The sequence below is a fragment of the Sipha flava genome, unplaced genomic scaffold, assembly GCF_003268045.1.
Source record: "Sipha flava isolate LNK unplaced genomic scaffold, YSA_version1 171_pilon_pilon, whole genome shotgun sequence".
NCBI lineage: Eukaryota > Metazoa > Arthropoda > Insecta > Hemiptera > Aphididae > Sipha > Sipha flava.
The window spans coordinates 580,765-606,699 of NW_020271925.1; the positions used below are offsets into that span (position 1 = coordinate 580,765).

General features: G+C 33.5%; 3 protein-coding genes across 8 annotated transcripts in view; 2 read left to right on the plus strand and 1 right to left on the minus strand.

Annotated features, from left to right (window-relative positions):
• The first annotated feature begins 629 nt into the window (after positions 1-629).
• LOC112679995 (structural maintenance of chromosomes protein 5) lies at positions 630-10,185 on the plus strand. Its single transcript, XM_025549957.1, has 21 exons — positions 630-871; positions 941-1,126; positions 2,201-2,342; positions 2,796-2,951; positions 3,019-3,148; positions 3,221-3,344; positions 4,570-4,687; positions 4,871-4,999; positions 5,058-5,250; positions 5,329-5,454; positions 5,554-5,714; positions 5,816-6,027; positions 6,876-7,039; positions 7,179-7,308; positions 7,622-7,868; positions 7,938-8,114; positions 8,188-8,424; positions 8,479-8,706; positions 8,774-8,956; positions 9,039-9,131; positions 9,776-10,185. Exons 2-21 carry the CDS (start codon positions 1,005-1,007, stop codon positions 9,920-9,922), a joined length of 3,219 nt encoding a protein of 1,072 aa, XP_025405742.1. The 5' UTR covers positions 630-871; positions 941-1,004; the 3' UTR covers positions 9,923-10,185.
• A 1,707-nt stretch (positions 10,186-11,892) lies between these two features.
• Positions 11,893-25,935, minus strand: part of LOC112680000 — an 81,737-nt gene continuing 67,694 nt past the window's right edge. For 5 of the 6 annotated variants that reach the window (XM_025549963.1, XM_025549965.1, XM_025549966.1 and 2 more), the window contains 12 exons: positions 25,377-25,509; positions 24,853-25,125; positions 24,425-24,657; positions 24,180-24,310; positions 23,979-24,071; positions 23,773-23,865; positions 23,245-23,417; positions 15,378-15,516; positions 15,098-15,286; positions 14,255-14,639; positions 13,953-14,041; positions 11,893-12,967 (listed from right to left, as the gene is read on the minus strand). In XM_025549963.1, the coding sequence (XP_025405748.1) occupies positions 12,693-12,967; positions 13,953-14,041; positions 14,255-14,639; positions 15,098-15,286; positions 15,378-15,516; positions 23,245-23,417; positions 23,773-23,865; positions 23,979-24,071; positions 24,180-24,310; positions 24,425-24,657; positions 24,853-25,125; positions 25,377-25,509 (2,206 nt within the window). In that variant the 3' untranslated portion in view covers positions 11,893-12,692. The remainder of the gene's footprint in view (positions 12,968-13,952; positions 14,042-14,254; positions 14,640-15,097; positions 15,287-15,377; positions 15,517-23,244; positions 23,418-23,772; positions 23,866-23,978; positions 24,072-24,179; positions 24,311-24,424; positions 24,658-24,852; positions 25,126-25,376; positions 25,510-25,935) is intronic. The other variant, XM_025549968.1, reaches the window with a different exon arrangement.
• Positions 19,684-20,818, plus strand: LOC112680001 (outer dense fiber protein 3B-like). The gene has a single exon (XM_025549969.1). The coding sequence runs from the start codon at positions 19,945-19,947 to the stop codon at positions 20,482-20,484; it is 540 nt and encodes a 179-aa protein (XP_025405754.1). The 5' UTR covers positions 19,684-19,944; the 3' UTR covers positions 20,485-20,818.

Sequence of the window (25,935 nt, forward strand, 5' to 3'; positions counted from 1 at the left end):
CTTGAACGCGCTCTACTGGCTGTACGACTCAAACATTATCTGGCAACCCTGCAATTCAGTGCTATGTGCGAGTCGTAGTGTGTATCATCCCTAAAAATAAAATTTCTGTTACGATCCTACTATCAACGAGGTATCAAGTATTAAAGTATGACATCACAGCCTTCATTACTACATTTTTTTAATAAAAAACCCGCTGTGCCCGAGCCTAATCATAGTGATGACATTCCTTGTTCATCAAATATTATTAATACCGAATTTGAAAGTAAACTGATACAATTAATTTAACTGAATTATCTGAAATGTATGATTTTAGTTTATATATAAAGAATACCTGAGCTTAAATATGATTTATTGAAAAAACCATGGCAGCCTTATACTTCATACAGCTATCCAGTAGTTTCAAAAAGAAAATTAAAAACCTGCCTTGAAAATTGGATTTTTTTGCTTTAATTTAATTATTATAATATTCTAGTTTTTATAATTTATTATTAAAATAAAGTTAATTTATAATAATAATTAAAGTGTGCCATAATAAAGACGGTTGATACTTTTCAAACTACCGTGCCTGGCGTTAATGCTTACATTTATTTTTCATCGTTGATAATGCAATATCTTTCTGTTATCTATAGTTTTCGCGCCTTAATTGTCTGTCGCGGTACTCTGAAGCATTTTTATATTAAATAATATTTTCTACGATCCTATTGTACGTTGTGTCCTAAGGGCCGAACCATGGATAAAAACATTAATATCCGAAGTCCTACACCAGAATAAATACTTTTTCCTCGTGTTGTGATAAATTATTTTTAGCGCTTTCGGTGTTGTTTATTTTGTGCATTGCTTATGTAGTTGTTGATATCTGATGACTCTCGAAGTATGAACAAATTTACCTCGTCTCGTTGTGTTTTTAATTTTATTAAATCCTAGGTTTCTTCTATTACAGGTATTAAATTGTATCCGTTGAAGTGAGCGGTGGTTTTTCGGTTTCCATTATAATTCAATTCGCGATGTCAGTAAAAAAAGAAATAGTGAAACACGAAAATGGTCGTGCGGAGTTGTTATCCAAAAAACGAAAACTCGATGAAATGATGAATGGATCAATTATCAGTATAAAATTAAAAAATTTCATGTGAGTTGATTTTTGGAAAAACCTTATTTACAGTAGAACTCCGATTATCCGGACTTATTAATGTCAAGTGTGGTCCGGATAAGCAAATATCCAGATGATTGACATATGACCTATCAAAAGTTATATAATTGTATGAATATATTGTATATATATGTATTTATTATTAATATGTATTTAATATCATTTAAAATTCGTAACCATAAACAAATAATTTAATTATAATATGTGACATATTTAAAAAAAAAAAATCCGACATGGCACATTATTTATTTTATTTTGAAAAAGTATATTTTATATCATAGTAGACTTTCTCTTTATAGCAGCTATGTCTCTCAATCTTCTTAATTGCAACCATTGAGTGATGTTCGATTCTTCTTGCCTCTCAAACCATTTAAATGCCAAATCCAATGCATCAGAAGCTTCAGAATGAAACTGTCCATTTTCACCTTCAGTTAAATTGTCAGTTTCATTTTCCTCTCCTTTAGTATCATCTTCTTCAAATAAGCTACGAACTATTTCTTTATCTGAAAGTATTTGATATTTAGGATCATTTGTATCCATACGCAACCACTCATTTATATTCTTCTCATCACAATTCTCATGTACATGAACATGGCATGAGCCATTAACTTTTTTTTTTTCTCGTTCGGTTGATTGGCATTCGGATAAACGGAGTTCTATTGTAATAGGTATTTTGTTAGGTTTATAGGTATTGTGTTATTTTAAATAACTTATTAAATATTATGAGATTATTTTTAATTTGAATTATAAATATTAGCTATTACATTAAGATGTAATTTAATCAAAAACTATTTCAATTGGATTTAATATAAGTATATTGGATTATAATAAATTATTATTATAATATAATTATTATATTTATATTATTATAAGTATATTGGATTATATTGGATTTAATATTCATTATACATATTAAGTTGGCTATAATCCTAAACATTGAAAAATATACAAAAAATTAAAATATTTTCATACATGGCTGTATTGAGACATTTATAACTTCAAGATATAATTAATTATTGTTAATTTTCTTTTAATTTATATTTTATTATCTAGGACTTTTACTGAAGTTGAATATCACGGGCATCCAAAAATAAATTTAATTATTGGACCCAATGGATCTGGAAAATCGTCAATTGTAACAGCCTTCATATTAGGGTTTGGTGGTGGCCCGAAAGATATAAACAGAGGAGATAAAGTAACTATAATTTATCATGTTAACAAAATAGGCTATTAATTTACGGTATATTCTTTGGGCAGTTATTGATTTATATAAAATTATAATGTTATGAAACATTATGTACTATTATAATAATAATTTACAACATTATTTTAATGGTTGTTAAACCACAATTATGGCTAAACGAAGTAAAATTGTGTGTAAGATAATAGGTAAAAGGGTTGGGTTTTGTTGTGGGATGAGAAACTGATGGAAATTGTGTAAATGGAAATAGACATGAAGAAGTAATGAGATTAGAGATAAGTGGTATTAAATTCAATGGGAGGATATGGTGAAAATTGCAAGGGTAGGTTAAATATTAGAACTGTCATGCTAAGAATCAATTTTAATATTATTTAGTTATATTCATTGATTATAGAATATTCCATAATCAATGGTTGTATTTAATATTATTTTATAATTACAAAATAGGTCAGTCATTTTGTAAAATTGGGAAAATCTCAAGCTGATATTGAAATTGAACTTTATCAAAAATCAAAGGAAAATATGAGATTGAGAAGAACAATATTTTATACCAATGAATCTTGTCATTATTATATTAATAATGTCATGGTCACAAAAAAAAAAGTATTTATTATTAAAGAATATTTTATTATTTATTATTAAATTATTTTGTATTTCTTTACTATTGCAGTACATTGAAATTGTTGAGAGTTTTAACATAAAAGTGCATAACTTATGTCAGTTTTTACCACAAGACAGATTAGAAGATTTTTCTAAATTAGATTCAAAAGGTTTATTATTAAATACACTACAAAGTATTGGTAAGTGAATTATAATTTGATTGACTTTAATTAATACTCATAAATTATTATAATATATTGTTTCTATTATAGAAGATACAGATTTACTAAACAAATTTGTAGAGTTAAAAAGTCTTGCTGATGGTATGGCTAATTTTGAAAATGATCAGAAAAAATTAAAAAATGCAATTAGTTCAGAATTTTCTGTTAATTCAAAGTAACTATTCTTTACACATTTAATTATATTAATTATATTTTAGATTATCTTAGAATAAAGAATGGTATTGTTTTTCATTTTGGTTGAATGGTCCCATAAATAACATGCAATTATATCTAATTAAAATTTAATATGAAATGTACTTTACGTTAAATTATTATCAAATCGTTAAATCATTTTTCAAAATATTGAATTTTACAGTATGATAAATTTTGATTTAGAATCTTGGCTAAGTAAATAATTCGTTGGCATTGACTATATGAATAAATGACATATTTTCATACAGTTTATAAGTTTGATTTAATTATTATACTATAATTTATGTTTTTGAGTACAAACTTATAATGTCTTCATATGAACCAAAAAGCTTATATATAAGACTTCATTAAATTTTAAATATTGATGAATTTTTATTATGAGTTATAATACCTTTTTTAATTATACTTTTAGATAAAATTAATTTATTATTTTTTATTTTAAGATGTAATAATTCATACGAGTGCAAAGGCAACCATCATCAGAAATCTAGGGGGGGGACATAGAGTTTTATAATAAAATTTACCTTTATATTAAATTGTCATAGGTAAAGTTATGTATATATTAATATTATTTTATTAAGTACATGCATTGTTGTTAAACCTATTGTTTATAAAATAGATATAATATGAAATTTTATAAAAAATGAAAATATATAAAATGATAATTATTATAATTTTAAAAATGTAATATAAACATTGTGCTTTATTATTTAAAAATAATTAATTTTAGTAACTAAAACAATAGTTTCAAATTGCGTTTATTTTTGGAAAATTTATTAATAACATTGTCAACTAAATTCATATCTTAAATTTACACATATAAATATAAAATTGGGACACAGCATTTCCACTATATGGTCTTAATATTTAAAGTACCAAAAAGCCAGGGGAGAACATGTCTCTCTCTTACCCTACCCCCAATGGACGTCCATGTACAAGTGTACAATTTTTATTCTCTTAACATTATACCTATTATAGTATTATATTTATAGTTACAGTATAAATATATTTTAGATATATTTAATACTTATTGTTATATATTACATAAACTTCCCTTTAGAATTATTTTTTGTACTATATATATATATATATATATTAATATTAACTTTTAATTAGAAATAATCATAAATAATAGCCTTAACAACTTTTTTGTGTAGTAACATTTTTGTAAATCTAATTTTTTACAGGTTGGAAACAATTGTAAATTCATTTACTGAGAAAAACGTTTTAGAAAAGCAATTATTAATTGTATTACAAAAAAGATGTTGGTCATTATATATTTTAGGTTGGCGGCAAATTCAAAATGTATGTACAACTTTTATCATGTTTTTTATAAAAATTTTAATGGATATTTATACCAAAACTTATCTTATATGTATATTATATTTTGTTTATAAACAAATTATAATCTTTAGTACTTTTGGACTTAGAAATACCGTTCTTAAAAGTAAATAACTTGCTAATTTTTATTTTATTGCTTTTTTTTAGGAAATAAAAAAATTTAGAATTGCAGAAAATCATAATAAAACTGCTTTGAGCATTATCAATCGACAAAAAGATAAAGTAAATAAGAAAAAATCTATGGAAATTGATATGAAAAAAATTGTTTTGAAAAATGTAATTATTATAAATTCTAAAAAATGTAAATTTAAATTAAAAAAAAAAAATTGTTTAGGCGAATGTTGTTGGTAAATTCCTAGAAAAATTAAATGAGAAAGTTGGAGTTGCTGAATGTTACGTATCTGATTTAAAAGAACTAAATAGTACAGTAAAAAAAAGTTCAATTAAAATTGATGAATATAAAGAGACAATATCAATAATGGAAAAGAAGTTAGAGTCTATAAAAAATGAAACATTAAATGTTGAAGGTTGAATTTAGAATACATTTAATTTATAATTTCAATATTTTAAAACTAAATATTTATGTAAAATTTTGACTTTTATAGAGTGCAAACAAGAACTCCTTAAAATTAATAAAAAAATGTTGATTATTGACGAAAGTATTAATCCTATAAAAAAAAATCTAAGTGATATTAAAAACCAACTCATTGGTATAACCGATAAAATGATTTGTGAGTTTAAAATTAAAATAGTTATTTTTTAATTTCTTACATTGCAATTCATTAATTCAAAAAAAAAAATAAAAATATTCATTCCCTATTACTAATTAGCCATCGATCAAGAACTTAGACGTGAACAACGAAAAGAAGATGGTAAAAATCAATTCATTGAAAGAAAATTTCCTGAGTTGTGGAAAGCTGTAAAATGGTTAAGAAATTGTGATAAATCGTCCATCTTTCGTGGACAAGTTTTTGAACCTTTATTCACACAGGTATAATAAAATGAAAATTAAACATTTTTAAACAAATGCACTTACAATTTTAGCCTTTAAAATTATTTTAAATATTTAAACTATTACTATTGTAATTATAGATTGAAATTATTGAGCAAAAGAATGCCAAGTATATTGAAAATATTATTCCATATCGTGATATGATAGCATTTGTTTTTGAGTATGCAGAGGATTTGACTACATTTAATAATATAGTTAAAAGAGAAGGTTGGCAAAAAATTAATTCACTTTCAGCTCCATCTGCCAATCTTTTAATAAATGACACACCAAATTATAATATAAATAGTTTAAAGTATGCTATGGTCATTTTTAAAATAAGTATAATTTTTATTAATATATGTATAAGTTTTATTAATACAGTTTCTTGTAGACTTACTCAAGTATAATATGACTCTGAATGAGTTTGGTGTTAATCTAGAAATCTAGCTGGAAGATAATTCTTATAAAATTGTTAAATCTCAATAATAATCCTAAAAGATTAATAACAATTTTAAAATTTCTAATATAAATACATTTATGTTTTAGCTAAATGTATTCTATTCTTATTTAGATATTAAAATTGTTAATACAATATTTGTAATGAGGTAGCATTTATGTATAACGTCTGTAGACCAAGGGGGAGGGGTTTAAGAAAAGCTAAAAAATATGCTGAAATAATTCATGAATGCATCCTGATATTGTTAATTGGAAAGTTTCAAACATAGTAGGTGCTGGTTATAATTTTAAACGTTTACTTTATTTTAATTTCAATTTCATTTATCATTTAATTTTTTTTTTTTTTTTGCTAATCATATTAATTTCATTAATTTACATTTTATATGATTTATAATTAATATCCTATAAGTACCATCCATAAGTGTATTTATGGTTAAAAACAGTAAATAATTTATCATTTGAAATATTTATTCAAATTAATTTTATGAAATTAGTGATGACTAATGATAATTAATTTAATATTTATTAATGACAAATTCTTATATGATTATTAAAAATTACAAAATTGTTATTGATATGCATGAACAACTTTTTAGGTTAAATTTAAAATTAATGCTACTTAAGTTGTATTTTTATTAAAGTATTTAATTTTTTTGTTCTAAATTGATTATAAATGCACTAAATATTATGATTTTTTTGAAATAGGAAATTTGGTTTTTATTCATATGCATTAGACATGATTAAAACTCCACTTCCAGTAAGAAGATATTTAATTAGACAATATAATATGCATAGCATACCTATTGGCTCTAGTGATGTACTCAATTCTTTGCAAAATTTGCCTGATGATATCTCATTTTTATTTGCTGGTAATTATCATGATTTATAAAATTGAAGCTCGAAAATTTAATTAAAAAATTGATTTTTAAGTATTTTCAAATTTTTATTGTTTTGTTTTATGGATAATGCCTATTATTTTGTTTAACTGAGCTTTAATTTTATTTTTAGGAAACGATAAAGTTGTTTTAAAATATTCTTTGTATACTAATGAAAAAATTACTCATCAATCTCCAATAAATGAAGCACAATTTTTACTATTTTCTGTGGATTCTAATTTAATTCAATCGCTGAGTATCAGGTAACCAAAGCTTTGTTGATATCGTTAGTTAATAAATTATTATGTACAATTTAAAATTTAGATATTTGTAACCCTCTTACATAAATTGTTTCTCATCTAAATTAAAATAATGTGATATATTTTTGGCTTCCCTTCAATTTTAAACAATTTTATTAATTTTATATTTATAAATCACTATACTTCAATAAACATTTTGTTTTAAATAATAGAAAATTTAATAAAAATTTAACTTGTATAAAATATACTACACATATTGAAAAATGTGGTTGATTAGATTCAGAATATAATTTATCTAAAATTTTATTTTATTCAGAAAAGAAGAAATTAAAGCGAAATGCGAAAGTTATGAAAAAAAACAAACTGAATTGAATAACCTCTTAAAGAATACAGAAGACAGTCGCCAGCCTTATTTTGAAAAAAAAAAAGAAATAAATGGGAATATTATGAAATTTCAAGATCAACAAAGAGCTTTTGATAGAATAGTGAAAGATATACAGTTTATTCGAAGTTCACTTAAAAATGAAGAGGGAAGATCAACCGAATTTTTAAATCGAAATTCGGTTAGTTTAGTAGACCTCTTAATCAATAATCTTTGTATTGACTTATAATTTTATATTTTTTTTTGGTAGCAATTAATCAGTAAGTACTTAAGTTCAATGCAAGAAGTTGTTGAATTGTTTGACAATTATGCTACTGCTTCAAAAACGTTTACTGCATCAGCATTCATTGTTAATAATTGTTGTGAAAATAGTGATGAAGAAACCAAAATGCTGAAACAGTTAAAGTTGCTTTACGTAGCTAATATGGTATAATTGTCTTACATTGTAATTAATAATTGAATTTAAACTAGCTATAGGTAATTTTCATTTTTGTTATTAGAATAATTTTAGTGATTATCTGAAGTACATACAAAAATTGGAATTAGAATTGAAGAAAACATTAGAGGTAGCTTTACATTGGACTAAAGGGGTATCTCCATATGATAAAAACTTATTTAAACCGTATAATGATGCATTTGATACTATAGAGGAAAGTGATGTCTGCGATTTAGATAATGTTATTATTGAGAAAAGAGCCAAACTTAATTGTCTTTGCGTTGATCCAAAAGCTCCTCAGGTAATTCATTGCATTAACTGTATAAATATTTATATTACATTCCATTTATTATAGTTAATAAAAGAATATAAAGAGCGTAAGGTCAAAATAAAAGAACTCGAAAAAAAATTGGAGAATTTAACTAACGATTCCCAGTCTAAAGAAAAACAAATTGAAGCCATACATTCAATATGGTTGCCAAAACTACAAAAACTTGTTAGTTCTTTGTGTTCCAATTTTTCTAACTTTCTTACCACATTTGGTTGTAGTGGCTTGATCGAATTGGATGTTGGTGTTACAAGGGTAAATATTACAAGCTTGACCATTCTTCTTACAATATTTATGATTTGAATTTGATTTCTATTCATAGTACGATTATCATTCATATGGTCTATTGATTAAAGTACAATTTCGCAATGACCTTTCATCATTGAGACTTTTAGATGCTAAATGCCAAAGTGGTGGTGAACGTGCATTGACAACAGCTCTGTTTTTGTTGGCTCTTCAAGAAGTTACACATTTTCCATTTAGAATTGTTGATGAAATTAATCAGGTTTGTTTTCGATTTTTATAAAAAGATAATTACTATTTACTGATATACTGTGGTTATTTTATTCATTGTATATTATTTTTAGGGTATGGATAAAATTTATGAAAAAAAGCTTATGGAATTGTTTATGGAGTTGTTTGAAACTAGAAGTAACCAATATTTAATCATCACTCCAAAAGTTAGTTGCATAAAATAATAGAAATAGATATAAGAATTTGAAAAGAAAAAAAATGTATAGTTTTGTTTCTTATTTAGAAGCAAAACTTTTAACAGCTTTTTTTTTTAGTTTTTTTTAAAAAAATTTTCCTTTTATGATTGTCACTGCTTAATAATTTATTCTTCTTGGTCCTCTTGGTTTTTGGTTTTTAAGACCGTACCATTAAATAAAAATCTTATCATCTGTCCCTGTTATCTGCTTTTTTTTTATGATTTTTAAAGCAGTTTTGCAATTTTTTTAAATTCTATTTTGCTATTTTTTAGAGCATTAAAATCCCCGCCTAGTCATAATGTATTTTCTTTAGTCCTTTCCTCTTTAAAATCCTTAGCCTTAGTTCTATTTTTTTATTTTCAGCTATTATTAAATTGAATTAGTCTTTGACTTATAATTAACCATTTTTTTCAAATGTATATAACTATGGATGACTTATATAACAAAGGGCTTGTATCTTGTATCTCACTAATTAATTTTTAAAATAGATATGCTTGTGAACATAATAGATAGTACATAGCTAAGAAAAATTATTTCGTATTTGATTTGTATCTAAACGTGACATCATTTTTAATTGCTTAAAACATATAATTCTTTTAAATTTATGATTTCAGTTGGTGCAAAACCTTTCTTTTAAAAACACAACAGTGATAATAATATTTTGTATCGCTAAGAACAATGAAGTAGATGAAGATGCGCTAATTGTGGAAGAAAACGAGGAAATAGAGGAAGAAGATGATTATGAAACAGAGGAAGACTAACTGTTCAATATTTCTTATCAAATATTATAATATAATATTGTTACTAATTTTTTATTTTTTATACATGTGTATCATATATTTTTTATTTTTGTTGTAATGAAAGCACTATAATTTATAACCAAAGTAAATGTGTCTTAAATTGCTTAACGATAATTATTTTTATAATTATTTATAATACATTCTTCGATTAATAAATAATAAGTTGCCTTTTTATTTCCCAACTGCTGCACACACTTCAATGTCCATCTATAGAATAAAAAACCAATTACTATCATATTTAATTTTTTTTTTTTTTTTTTTTATTATTTAATTCACAAAATTATTATACACCAACTCATAAAAATCATTCTTAATCTACCGTCTAATAATGTCTAAAAAATAAAATAAAATAAAATAAAATAAAACAATGATTATACAATCAAACTTATCATCAACTTACATTATAATGATAATCTAAATTAAATGTACAAAAGAAAAGAAAAAAAAATAATAATAATGATAATAATAATAATAATAATAATAATAATAATGTGTTAAGGCACTAGTTAACCCATAATAGTATATATATGTATATATATATATTTATTTATACATGTATAACATATATAATTGAATAATTAATTTTTTCATTACGATGTACGGTATGCAATAATATTATTCACTATAAAAATCTAAACAAAGTACCTAGTAAAAATATAAATATATATGCATATAAATAGGTATATGGCAGCCGCGAAAATCAATACGAATGTATACCGAAAAAAAAAAAAAAATTTCTATCACAATACTTTTCGAGTACAAAAAAAAAAAAAACCGCTTGCTTCTGGTGTTCGACACGTCAATCGTTCACTTTTCGCCGTTCAAATATTTTCGTTCCGAACCCACTCGTCCTCAACCCATCCCGGGCGCCATCCCGCTGGAGCTCCGCGGCCGCCGTCGAGGTGTCGTCAGACCGTGCGCTCGGAGACGACGATTTCGTTTCCGGCGTGGACGACAGCGCGTGGCTCACCCGTTCGCGGGACCAGTCGGCCACCCGACCCGGTTGAACGGTTCACGCGGTTCCCTCCCCATGCACGTGCCATCGACACCGCCGTGACTTCACGACGAACACGATAACAATAATAATATCGAACGCGATACGAGAAAAACGATGAACCCCTCCACACCCATTCGCTATTTGAGTACCGCGTTTCGTAGCCGCGGTTAGTGTACGGGCAACAGCATACGAGTTTTCGAAAAGGCACTGAGATTATGTCCACGCGCGTCCTGCGTTCCTCTCCGGGATCAGCCGATCGAAATCCTTCAAAATGTGGTCTTATCGCGTCGACCCGTCGTCGGTTAGTCGCAGACGACGCGACATAACGGTCAATCGAAACGCAAACCGTTGTTTTCGGAGAGCGGACCAAAACGACTACGATGGTGGTACACGAGGTGTTAATGCGATTCCACGTGCACGGCTTACGCGCCATCGGTTGCGGCGGTTGTCGTTGCCGGGTGTCGGGGGCGCGGTCGAGAGGGAAGAACATGTACAATCATATAATATAGTAAATCGATATCACAATGAGGGGGGGAGGGAGAACCGACAAAGGAGTACGTGGTTTCCCGTTGATATGGGTAATAGTTATACGCGATTTAAAATATATATTGAAATTATAATATTATATTACAAAAAGGGCCTTTTTTCGATTAATTACAATAATAATAATAATTATAATAATTATAATAATAATAATAATAATAATAATAAAATGTGCACGTTATATAATAAATATACGATTGAAATAAAACAAGCGAGACTAGTTTTCGAGAAAAATAAATTAAAGTGTCCGCGGAACGCGTCCGACGGTTTTGCGATTTCACAAAAGTCGTCGCCGCAATCTCGGCTGAAGACCGCGCGCGAGAAACCGACGTAGGCACTGCCCCCCAGGTGCGGTACGTGGTGCTGCGGATCGTAAAAAGAAAAACATGTCTACGAGGATATTGTCGGCGCGCGCGGTCGGGACTTGAAAAGTGGTTGGGGCAGTAGTCCGAGGATCGGAATGATAAAACGTCCGCGAGTCGAGTGCGCGGTTTCAGAATGAGCGAGTAGGAAGATGGCTAACACACGGGCACCGAGCGTTTCCGTCCCTCGAACCACCGTAGGACCAGGATATCATTGCGTCGGCGATCTCCATCGGTTTTTCGGTCGTCACACATCGATGTATACCGGTTGAGCGTTTCATAATAAAAATTAGTAATAATAACAATAATGATTTATACATATCATGTGTACACACGAGTTAGTCGGTATGTATAATATATTACGTAGTAAATGTACATCATCATATAGGTATAATATAGTATATTATATAAATAACGTTTTTTTTTTGTTCTACGATATAATAACATTGCTATGTGGTACACCCTGTATGCTTAGTATGTGTGTGTGTGTATGTGTACAAAAATATTAACGCGTGATAATATATGTATGCCAAAGAAAAAATAATAAATTATAATAAGATCCGGTCGGCGGAACGCGACGCGAAAGAAAATTCGATTACACATATTTGTTTCGTTTATTTTCATTACTATTACTATATAATTAATGTAATTATACATTTATGTTTATATAATATGTAAGTATAGGAACTGAGAGCGGCCGGCGTGCGACGCGAGGATGTTCGACTGTTGTGCACGCGATAACAACACAATCCGTACAGCACGGAGTCGTCTCATCTCGTCCGCAGGACTCCGAGGGATCGGCGCAGGGACGTCGGGCCCGCGAGCATATTTATTCCATGTGTCGGTACTTGTGGGCCGTCATCTGCGACAGGCCCAGCACGGCGTACTGACAGCTCAGGCAGTGGTAGTGCGTTTGCTTGCCCGAGTGCACGCAACCACCCGGCTGGCCGCACGCCTGCGCCGGCGTAAACTTCTCGAAACCTGCGGCCATGATGGAGTCCAGCTTTTGGTGCTGGCGCCTGTGCGCCACTACCTTGTTGGTGTCCGTGCACACGAACTCGCACTTCAGGCAGTGGAAATGCGACGCTTTGTTCTGACCAGTGCCTGCGACAGACGGGGACAGAGAAAAAAAACGTAAATAAATATGAACCGTGTAGAATTTCGGAGGGTAGGTTTGTTATATCCGTATTACACTGTATTGCGTGATAGGATACGATAAGAAGTACACGTAAACGTAATACCGTGTAAAATGTCACTCGGCGGTGCCTTTTAATTGAACAACGCCCACGATATTATAATATTATTTGTACAGCCGACGGCGTGCTGCATAGAGACGGAAGACTCTCGTCTCCGTCTGCAGTTATTACCGATTTACCCTGCCGCGCGGACACGAGCGAAATTTCCGTATCGCAACTCGGGATGGGACATTTTTATACGTGGAGTGGGTTTTTAAAACTTTTGAGAAACTCTCGAGAAGTGAATGGGAAACTTCTTTTTACACAAATTACATTTCATAACCGTCTTACGTTTCGGTCGTTCGGGTTCTTATATCGATTATATCAGTACTGCAAGCATATGGGAGATTTGATTTTAGTGTAGGTATTTAGGGGCTTGTATACACCTCGTATTGCGAAGTACTACGCGCACTTGAGATCGTAACAATAAATCGTTATCGAAATAAAAAAAATTAATAGACACACAGTTATTACAAAATTATTACGATATAAATTTAACTGTTATCGTGCCACGTGACTAAAACTATTCGTTCCAAATAGACTGCCAGGAATTCATTGATAACCGAAATATGTTCCGCCCAACACGGCAACAAAATCGTCGATGAAACCGTGAATGGGTACGCGATCGATATTTTGAATGAGTAAACAATAAAATCAAAAGTGGCACCAAAAATACACTGTTTTGGTTCCACGAGGCTTTGATATTTATTTATTGAGGTAAAGGACGAACAAAAAACCGTTAAATTGCGGTTCGCTGGCAGGTATCGCGTGCATTTGTCTGAGATGTCATGTGTAATATGAAGATACGACTCGCGTATAAATCATTTGTATTAATGTGTAGTAAGTGTACTCACTTATGGCGGAAGTGTAAGCGCAATCGGCGCGTCCGCAAGAAACGTTAGCCCTGTACTGCTGGAAGTCGCCTCCCATCAATGTGTCGAGTCTGTATACGAGGAGGGAAAACAAACAGTATTAACAATAACGTACAATAATATTTGAAGACGAGAAAAGGATGATGATATTTGAATGGGAAGGCACGGTGGAACGAACGAGGACGATGACAGCGGAGATTGAATAGGATACGATGTGGTGATCAAGGATCATTTGTAGTCGGTCTTTGTGCGGGTAGAAAACTTATAGCAATGACCGTCATTACCTTTCGTGTCTGGCCGTGTGCTGTACGAATCGGGTCTTGTCGCAGAAACTGTAACCGCAGTCCTGACGCATACAATGGAAATGGGTCTGGTGTTCCCTGTAGCCGCAGTGCGTGTAGTGGCAGTCCTCGTTGAACCGGAACCGAAGGTATCCCTCGGGCACGGGTTCGTCCTTGAGTATGCGCATGGAGTTCTGGACGCGGGCCTTCCGCATCTCTGGGCTCATGTCCCGCGACGACGGCGATCCTGGCCGGTTGTGGTGCGGCGCCGCGGCGGACATCGCGTCGTTGCCCGCCGCCGCCGCCTCGCCGGCCCGGTTCAGCAGCCCGTTGTTGGACAACATGGTCTGGTGGTGGTTGAAGCCGGGCGGTGGTGCGAACATCATACCTGTACGCGGAAAAGGCCAAAGTTATTATTATTATAATTATTTATATAAAATATATCTGCTCGAATAAACACGTAATTCTTAGGAATGTAGCGATAAGAACATCTCCACTGGCCGCGTGAGTGGTGTAAGAGGGGGAAGGGGAGATCGGAAAAATCGGAAATAGGAGATTTCCTTCGTTCGGAAATGGTGCGCAATAAACGTTTCGAACGGACGCGAAAAACCGCCCGTATTATGCACGATCAGTTTCTATATGAAATCATGTTGCAGATCTATGCGTACAGTACATTTTTGCAAGGTTGTAACGCAGTAGCACGTACCGCTATAGAAGCATAGGAATCGTGTCGGTTGAAATTGACCACGTAAAAAGCTTTGAAATGTGAGTATCTTTTCGAGTCACCGTTTACTATCGAAGGTGTATGCCGTTATGACGTGTTGTAATTCGTAACGAAATACTTACTGGTCGGCGACGAGTACATGGCTTGGATTGCGGCGTGTGGCATGAAAGGCAATCCTTGGGATGTCATCAGAGACGCGAACTGCTGGTTGGCTGCTATGGCTGCCATAGCGGCACCGAATCCTGGCGGGTAAGGCGAGTGCGGCAGTCCAGCCGGATTGTTATCGCCAGTGATCGGCATCATGGTCAGGGCTGCAAGTATGACACGAGAAAATATTATACTATTGCACAAAAACGCCAACCTAAAACGTTTATGACTGAATTTAGACGTTAAAATTCATACCCGGCGGATGTTGTACGATCTCTTCGGTATCGTCGTTGTTGTTGTTGTTGATGTTTTCGGATTTTTGCATAAACGACGGTATGGCGCCGGGCGTGTGTTTGATGATGTGCGGCTTGAGCTTGTCCACTTCCGAGAAAGCCTGGAAATAAATGGAAAACAATAAATAAATACATTTTATTACCAATTACCATAACGTTAGAATATCTGGAATTCAAAGTATAAAATAAAATGTCCGCGTGTACGTTATTGTACGATTATGGAGACGGACTTCGGTTGTATATGGAAGTGATGAAGGTGATAGAGAGTATAAATATAAGTAGTATGTGTTGGTATGTTTTGAGTCCATTTTTACAGGGAGATTCAAAATATTTGATCGACAGACACAAGGTAAATTTTTTTTAGTTACCGTGTAAAAATGTATATTAAATATTTTTTACACATTTTTTATTTTACTAAAATAATTTTCACATATATTTTTCACATTTCGATTTAACATTCAAATAGACTGCATAATAATACACGAACGTAACAACCACCGTATTATTAAAATATATAGTGTGCATTTTTACACGGTAACTAAAAAAAATTTACCGTGTGTCTATCGGTCAAATATTTTAAATCTCCTATAAAAATGAACTCAGAATATACAAATACATACTACTAATATACGCCCTGTACAAATGTACCGTGGGAGCACACGGGTACACGCGTGATGCGACGACGCGGTGAGCTCTGCAGAAGACTCGAAATTGTTTTTAAATTAAATTTCAATGTGTTAAACCGCAAAAGCGGGTCTTCTCTTTCTACGGGGATCGCCCACGTTTTCCAATTTTTTTTGCACGCTAATTGAACACTAGCGCGCGCGCGTGCGTTATCACGGCAATTAATTTAAATAGTTTTGTACAAGAATACATTACAATAGTAATAGCGATACATACAAGTATCCCGTGTGTACACGAATGGCTTTAATTAAAAAAATTGTTTATTTAAATCTGCCACGGGGTAAGAGTGGGCGTGTTTCTTGGCGTTCCGAACGTGTGAGCACTTCGGTTAGGTTTCGGATACCAATACTTTGGTCACGAAATGTCATTTAAACGATTACAATACGAATTAATATAACGGCGAACGCTACGAATAAGGGTGTGCACGTTGCAGAACGGTTACAAAATATGCAATAATACATATATAATTGGTGTTCGTTATGAACGCGGTAACATTGTACTACGTTATCGTCGATTTGTCGTTTTTTTTTTCGTCCGTGCGTCTGTTTTTCTGCCATAACATAGACTCACACAATACATCGAACACAGCACGTCATAATACTCGAAGTTTCCGTAATTAACTACACGCGGACGTAACAAACGCGCGATGCAAACAAACTCATCTCGAATTCGCGATCGCCCGGAGTCGTATTGTTGGTTTTTTATTTTTTCACCAAGTCCTCTCGAAATCCTGACCGACTGGTATGATTGCCGCGGCATCAGTCTGTAAATGGAAACAAACCAGCTGCATTCGGGTAGAACGGATTCCGGGAGACGATAACGGCTTTTTACGGTTGAAAAAAAAAGCGTTTTCGAACGCTTCGTAGGTAGCGGGACACGTATCGGCGCGTTCGCGGATAAAAAGTATCCCTTTATACTTCAGTGCGCACATTTTTCCGAGCAGTTTCACGCGACAGATATCATATCCAATATTAATACATTACATGCGTGTTACATTTAGGTATGGCGCGCAAGCGTCTTTTCCCGTAAAACATTCATCCCGCGGCAATGACTAGAAAAAACGTGTCCCTCTCTCGATAAAGGTTTATATCGATTAATCATCTATGTTCGTGCATTGCACAACGTCGGAAAGCCACTAGCTTACGAAAATGGACGATTCTGCGCAAACACACACACTCGTAAACAATACGCCCAATATACGACTTATACGCATAGTTATTGTTATTGTGAAGTGGTCGGCGCGAAAGAAAAAAACAAAAAAAAAATCGAAGGTTAAATTGGCATAATATTATCTGTTATTTAAAAAATAATTTATAGTTTTATTATTTAATATTATACGATGCACTTGCATAAATTTATTATTACTTTCGATATACAACGTGAATCAATAAAAATCCGAAAGTAATAATTGCGATAAAAAATTATAAATCGTAACTATTTAATAATTTTTGATCATATTTCCCACATTTATCTATTGTTAAGACATCATCTCTACAATAGCGGTCGGACACGCATTGAGTTTTTTTCAATTATTTTTGACACTTTGCTCTGTCAACGAATACATATAATAATAAAACAACACCACAGTAAATAATTGTATCGCATTGTTATGGCTTTCTTAGCGCCGGTAGAGAATTCACGTATTCAAAGGAAAATGTGTTTTTTCGATGAAATTATATAGAAATAAGAATTGAATAAGAAAAAGAATAACCGTGTAGGTTTTTTTTCCTTATTCGATTATGAATTCGGAATGCATTTTTACGATGGCATATTGACTTTAAGCCGTTTGTGTTGCGAAACTCGTCCTATCTGCTCGAAAATTGATTAAAATATCCAACTATATTTCTTAAACACATCGCAACTGTGTCCGCGGAGTGCAGTGCTGACGCGAACGGTATTCTAATGATAAAGTAAAAAATAGACGACCGGTTTTTTAACGGATGTTACGTTGAAATGGCGACCACCGAGTCGTTTATTAAAAATTAAATTGCACGGGCGTTCCTGTTCGAACGTCATCACACGCGTACATACGAGTAACAACAATAAAAATAATAAATAATGAGTATTAACAATCGGAATTTATCGATGCAGTTGTGCACATATTTGAAAAACGATCGGAAACAATTTTCGTTATACTATTATAATATATCCCGGAATCGCTATTATTATTGATATTATTATTCGCGTTTATGGACGTATTTGCGTTCCACGCAAAAGTTTGTAGTCTCAGATAGTGAACCGGCTGCCCGACTTGTTGCCCGGCCGTTAGAAATCGTAATGCGTGACGAACCATGGGAAAACGGTCCGAGCGGAGGAAATCATTATGGCGAGATGAACGCTCGTTTAAAGGGGCAACACTCGTTTTTAATCGTTTTTTATTTCCGAAAAAATTAACACCCGGAAAAGGAACGTGTGGTGCGCAGGATAAAAAAAAAACCGCTATACACGGTGTGTGCGTGCTAATGCTGCTGCGTGTTCCTGCTGTTTACGCGCACATACGCCATCGTCGTCGTCGTCAATCATTTAACTCTTTCGTTACGCATGTCACTTGATTGCATATGTTCAAAAACAAGTTTGCGCCCCGAACGTTTTCCCCGGATTCGACGGTAATAATAATTATTGCAACTTGTACGTGGCCGGAAAAATAAAAAAAAAAAACGAAAGAAGAAATAATAATAATAAAACCCGGCAAAAGGGGTGAATGCGGAAACCGATGACATTGATGCTGATCGATTATCGATTTTCTCGGAGCCGCGTGGTGAGCATAATAATAATAATAAAAAGAGAGCCGGGTGCGTTTTTTTTCCATTCCTTTTGTCGTCGCATCATTAATCATTTTTTCGGAAGCGATTCGCGATCGATTAAAACTACTCGTTTCTTTTAAAAAATGATTTTTTCCTTCTTTTATTTCCTTAAAAAACAATTTTTTGTAGAAAAAGTTTTTTTTTTTTTAATGTGCTTGAAATTCTCACGAGATTGTTATTTTCGTTATTGTTAACGAAGTTGTTGATGCGAAATTCAAGACACGTAACTGGATACCCTTCGTTTCTTTACAAATATTGAGGGTTTTTTTTCACGCCATCATCAATTTTAATCAGCAGGGAGTTGATAGTGTGAAATGTGTACTTAAATTGATTAGAATCGAAACCGTTTAATGGGCGTCCGTGTAACACCTATACACGTACATATACAGATTTTACGGACGGAAATTTCCGAGTCCGAGTCGTGCCGATTTCCACACGTAATCGAAAGAACTCGAAACAAACAGTTAATGCGTTTCCGATTTCGTCTTGTCCACCACCGTCTTCGTGCGCAATATTCGCATCGGTCACCGGTAGGTGCTCGAGTCCGAACTTGATGTACAGAGAGAAGATACGCTTTGCTATTGCGTTACGGTCGCCGGTCGCGAGGCGTAGGTTGTGCACACGGAAAATTGATTGAATCGAAATCAATATCGAAACAAGCACGTCGTTCGCGACAAGTCCGTCGTACCGTCAAGATCGATTGATCGTTGTCACCGTTACGGTACGACGCTTACAACGCGCGATACTGTGCTGACCGCGAGCGCAGCAAACACACGCGGCCGTCACGAGGGTTTTCAACGTTCCGTTTCCACGACGACGTGACCACGCAACGGTTGATTAAAAATCATCGCGTGTTGCAGTCGAACGAAACCACGATTCATCCATCCCCGCACAGCATCGGCGACCACGTATCGTTCTCCCGTTTTCGGACCGACAATCGAGTCGAGGGCGCATCCGTCAAAAGTAGTACTGCTGCTGCTCCTCCACCGTCAAACAGACGCGCTCCCGGTTCTTACGCGCTCAACACATCCGCAGGTAATCATGAAGAAGTACTGCTCAACCAAGATGGACCCGAAAGCGTTCGAGTTCGGCAGGGATGCTACGGGCCCGGGGCCAGCGGCGTACGGCATCAAGACCACGGTCGGCTGGCAGAACCGGATGCCGAACATCGCTAAAGGCCCGGCGTACACGTTCAAGCAGGTGCTGAAGGTGGACGACGCGACCGAGAGCCCGGGGCCGAAGTACAACCTAGAAAGGCTCACGTGCCACGGCAAGCAGGCCGTGCCCAAGTTCTACATGGGCCTGAACCTGCCCGAGATCCCGGACGAAGCGAGTCCGGGACCGGCGGCTTATATGGTCCAAAACATGCGATCTCGAGCCAAACCTAAAATACTGTTGCCGCTCCCCCGTTTGGATTCCGTAAGTCGCTGCGAGCCCCGTTTTCATCGCTTTTCCGTTTATATATACCGTATAGACAATGAGAATTATAAACGGGTAGTCACTAAATGGCTAAACACTAGCTGCAAACGGATTATATTGTGTTCGGGGTGCACGTCCCAGCACTGCGTTTTCTCGATGTAAATATTATTCTTTTATTAGATTTTTTTTTCCTTCAGTGCAACTTTATAGCAGACACATAAGAGATCCGCGAGTAAGCTTTATCAAACTCGTCGTGTATTCATCCCTTAATCGGCATAGGAAAAGTTTTTTCAAAACTTTTGAATTTTGAATTTCTATTAAAATTGTCTGTTTTAACCTTCAAAAAATTCTAACCTTTCCTTACACACAGCACGTAATATATTATATGTAAAAAATTCACGTATTTGCATAGAAAGCCGAGCAGCCCGGACCGAACCAGTATAAGCTGAAATCGACTTTATCAGGCAAGGCCGTCTCGCTTGCTAAGAAAATCGAAGTCGTGAATGACCCCGATTCGCCCGGACCGGCCGTGTACAAGCCGGTACCGACCAGTAAGTATCTGAATAGATCGCCGAGATACACTTTGGCCAAGAAATTCGAAGACCCACTGGTAGCCAACGAGTACAAAAGTCAAGCACCGGGCCCACAGGCGTACAAACCTTCGCCCGACTACAAGTATAAAAGAAGTCCGAAGTACTCGTTCGGCATGCGCCGTCCCGATAAATTTGTACCACTAATTATATGTGGTGACGATGTGAAAAAATGATAACAGAGATTAGATACGTGTTAGATTTGATGGAAATTAATGCCTGTGCGGAGTATATAAATAATTATTGTACGTGTAAATATTTACGGCCGATATTGATTTATAAAATCCATCATAAAGTATAAAATATAAACGATTACATTGAGTAAAATTATATAATAGGGTGCGGCGGAGCCGACTGACGAGTGTTGAGAGGCTATAAAAAAAAAAAACGGTAAAATTGATAGAATCCTTTTTTTTAACTTTCAATTTTTTTTATTAATAAAAATCAGTAGGGATGGATGTGATGTTTAAAAATATTGTCATGAATGTATCCTCAGAAGGAAAATACACATTCTTAAATCAGGGGAAAATTGTTCCCTGGTCGGTTATTCTCTCTAGTGGTGACATAGGCTACCTAGCACGTTTCTTTGATTTAATTATGCGTATTTATTTCTTTTGAGACTACTTTTAAGATAAGGTTTTTATACATCGACTCCATACCATAGAAGACTTATAAATAAATCACAAAGGAAATCGTGACCATACCAATCGAAACGTTCCGAAAACCATTAGTGAACTTCAAAAATTGTCTTCAATAATGCTAATGACTACTATTTTGAAAATACGTTTTCAAAAAATAAGTTTAATAAAAAAAATGGTTTTCTCCAATTATTACTGTTTGTTTTTTATAGCCCATCAAACCTTGTTAGCTCTATCGCATCATGTATAATGATTTAAAATACAAATGAAAATTATTTGCATATTATAAAAAAATGTAGCTTAGTAACCAAGTAGAGAAATTATTAGAGGTTAGAGATAGAATATTAGAGGTATAAGTTGAAATTAGAAATAATGTTTATTAGAAATTTCTGGGTTATTTATAACATTCCGAAAGATATTAAAAATAAAAAAAAATGATTTCTAACATTTTATTATAAAATTTATTTTACTTGATTTCTTTATGAGTATATAAAATTCTTCTAATACAGGAATACCATATGAGATTGAACATAAATGAAAACATAAATATTACTAAATAATTAAAATAATGTTTACGTAAATTCTGTTTTGGAAGAATTTTATATATATTACAGGTTATATTATAGGCATTATGGAATATTAATCAATGTACACATTGCTTGGGTGTAATTTGGTCCTACCAATATATTGTTGTCTGATTGTATTGCATAAATATAATTTTTTTCAGTGTGATACAGGAAACAAAATAAATAACTTAGAATAATATAAATAGTGAGTAAAAAATATTATACTGATATTTTATAGGTTATTTTGTTCTGTATTACAATAAAATTATAAGAAATTATTAGTAAAATATTTTACAGTATATCATTACGAGTATAAGTTTAATAGTTATTTATATTTATTCAAAGCTTCAATAATTATAAATACCTATAAAATATCAGTATAATATTTCTTACTCATTATTAATATTATTCTAAGTCATTTCTTTTGTTTCCCACATCACATTGAAAAAAAATTATATCTATGCAATACAATCGGACAACAATATATTGGCCGGACCGAATTGCCCAAGCAATGTGTACTCGCCCGATGTTCCATATTGCCCGTAATATATATACAATTCTTCCGATACAGAATTTACGTAGACATTATTATGATTATTTAATAATATTTATGTCTTCATTTATGTCCAATTTCATATGATAATTCTGTATTGGAAAAATTGTAAATATACGGTAATTAAGAAAAATAAATTTAATAATAAAATTTTAGAAATCATATTCTCATTCCATATTTTTAAATAACCAAGGAATTTCTCATAACATTTTTATAATACTTATATATTAACTCATTTACAAAAAAAAAAAAAAAGAAAAAATAGCGATTAATTTTACTAAACTAAATATTCTTCGAAATAAAAATGTAAACAATGTTCACTTGTATTTCAATTTATTTTTATATTTAGTGTATTTTCTAGCTTATGATGATTTTTTAATAATCCCGGTCGTAAATATTTACATATATAAAAATTATTCAAAATTATTTTTAATAAATTTTTTATACGCTCAGAAATATTTAGTATTTATTCATTTAAGTATAAAGTACTGATTGACTACAAAACTATTTTATTTATTTAAATTTGATTTTTTAAACAACGAAAATCAAAGATAATATAATTTTTTTCTATTTACCTGATTGCATGCATTACAGTGATAGTGTTCTTTCCGCTTAAGTTTACAGAAGGCGCGACTGCACGGTAGCTCGGGTCCGTATTTCTCATGTCGCTCTAAACTCATCCATTCTGGTAAGACTTGTATGGTAACGACTGGTTCGATACTCAAACTGGGATCCGTTTTCGGTTTATCTACATTGAAAAAATAAAAATAAAAATAAAACACCTAATTGTATTAACTTTTAATAATATACGGCTTAAATTATGTATACCCGATCTTATTTCATCTTATTTTATACATAATCACCATAAAATAATGCAAATGATTAACTACAAAGAACTGTGTATGTGTATTAAGTCTTTTGACTTATTTAGTACGTGAAAATAATAAATCGTTTGCTTACAGTCTTGATCAAATACACCAGAAAAAGCGAAGATAATAATGTACACATAATTTAGGTATACGTGTTTATTTATAGATATATACGTGTATATGTACAAACATACAATTACGACTAAAATAATTTATCATTTCTGCATGACCCACCTGTCAGGGTTGCAGGGTCTGAAAAATTTGGAGAGGAACTCTTAGCGTTCGATAGGCCGCTCATAGGGTAGAAAGTGCCCGAAGCCTTCACCACTTAAAACAAGACAGAAAAAACACAATCAAGACAAAAAAATACTACGCTTAGTTATTTTGTTTAAAAAATAAAATCGAATAAAAATTTAAATTTCAATAGTAAAAACACTTACCCGTTGTAGACCGTTGGCTCGTAGCTGAATCGGATGGTGAAGGTGTGGTTTGGGGCCTGGTCGGAGACATGATCTCTTCTTTGATTTGAGTTTCTAAAAAACCGATGAAATAATAATTAATATTTGATTAGTTTTTTTTCTTTTTTTTCTTTTTTAATATTCGATTTGTAACACGCGATTTAATATTTAGCGGATCGTTACCTAATTTATCAGTAATTTGTAGGCCGGCGGTGGCTTGATGCTGTAACAAATGTTGAGCCATTTGCGTGTATCTAGTGAACGAGAAACCGCATCCCGCTCTCACGCAATGAAAATGTTTGTTGATCGTATTGCTGTGGAAATCGAAACGGAACATAAAATAACGATTGTCCTTCGGTTATACATGTATAAAGAGGGAGCGGATACACAACAATAGAATAGTAAATGTCGTTTGGTTTTCCACTCACTTTGCGCACGTCTCCAACCGACAGTCGACCGAGCTGTCGAAGAACAAAAATCCCTCCATGATGGTCACGTTGTCGTGGAAATGCGTCGAGTGTGCTTGCAGTTGTTCGTCGTTGTCGGTGGCGAAAAAGCACCTGGGTCGACGGCAATGATAATGCAACGCGACACCTTCGCTGGTGTACTTACAAAGATTGTCCGGACACCCGTAACGGTACTCTTCGAAACAATGTTGTTCCTGAAATCACGCAAAACCATGTTACAGTGTACGTACGAATATACATAATTGTTGTATTTGTCGTAATGCCCGCGCAGTTATCACGAGATAAAAAGAATACGCGTAGAATTGATGCGGCTCGGTACTACGGATAGTAGATATATGGGCGAGTACGGTATACATGTATCAATAGAAATGCGAAGTCGCGAGTTTTACCAGTGTGGTCTGAGTCGGGACTTCCGCTTCTTCCGACTGTTGTCCCGATTGCGATGGTTTGGGCAACTTGAAACTAGTGAATATCGCTTGCGGAGAATCGCCTGTGGACCCGCCGGCGTAGTCGTTCCACACCTCGATCACACGGTTCTTCGGCGGCCGGCCACGCTTCCTCCTGAACAAAGCGTCCAACGAGTTGTACTGACCGTAAGGGATGTCGTGGCTCTTGATGTGTTCGCCCCGTTCCGACGGCAACACGGCCTCGTAACATCCTTCCTGGAAGTGCACGAGTCCTTGTTAGATTAAAAAAAGACGGCTACGTTGTCGACGGTAGTACGTCAAATCTTCGACGACGAACGGGTAACAACAACCGGAAACCAAAAGGGACTTACGTGTGCGTGAAGAACCGCTGGGCAATATGGAGGATATGGTCGGAGCGGGAACATATGTTAGAGGATAGATATTATATGATCGAAATGATACCGAAGCAAGTATAGCCGGGCTTACACCGCGTTCTTGAGACTTACCAAAACACAATGAAAATGTTGTTCCTTGGTGCACGTGTCCTGGCAGTACGCAGGTCCGCCGGGGTAAAAGCTCTCGCTGATTCGCTCCTGATTGTCGTGGTTGCGCGCGTGCATCTCCGCGGATTCTTGACTTCTATCGGGGTAAGAGCAAAACGGGTTTAGAAAAGTCCTCCCCTCGTCCGCACGCAGTACAAGTAAACACGACAACGTTACAATACATAAGTGCGTATAGTTATATAGAACCAGTGGGGCGCGTCAAGACTAAACCCACCTACCACGTAAATCTTCAAACGATCGAATTTACGCCTCGGATCACAAAAATACATGATCGTCTGTTGAAATGTATTTAATTTTTTAAATTAAATTGCAATTGTTGGATACCACGAAACATCAATTCAATTCTTTCGTTATATTGTTTTATTCTACACGTATTTTCCGATCTTATGATATGTGAAAAGTGCTAGAGCAGATAACGCGTTCGGATCGTAAATGATGATAAATTGCATGACGGTGGCTGTTAACGTTATGAAATCGTCCTACGGATTACAACTACCGCACT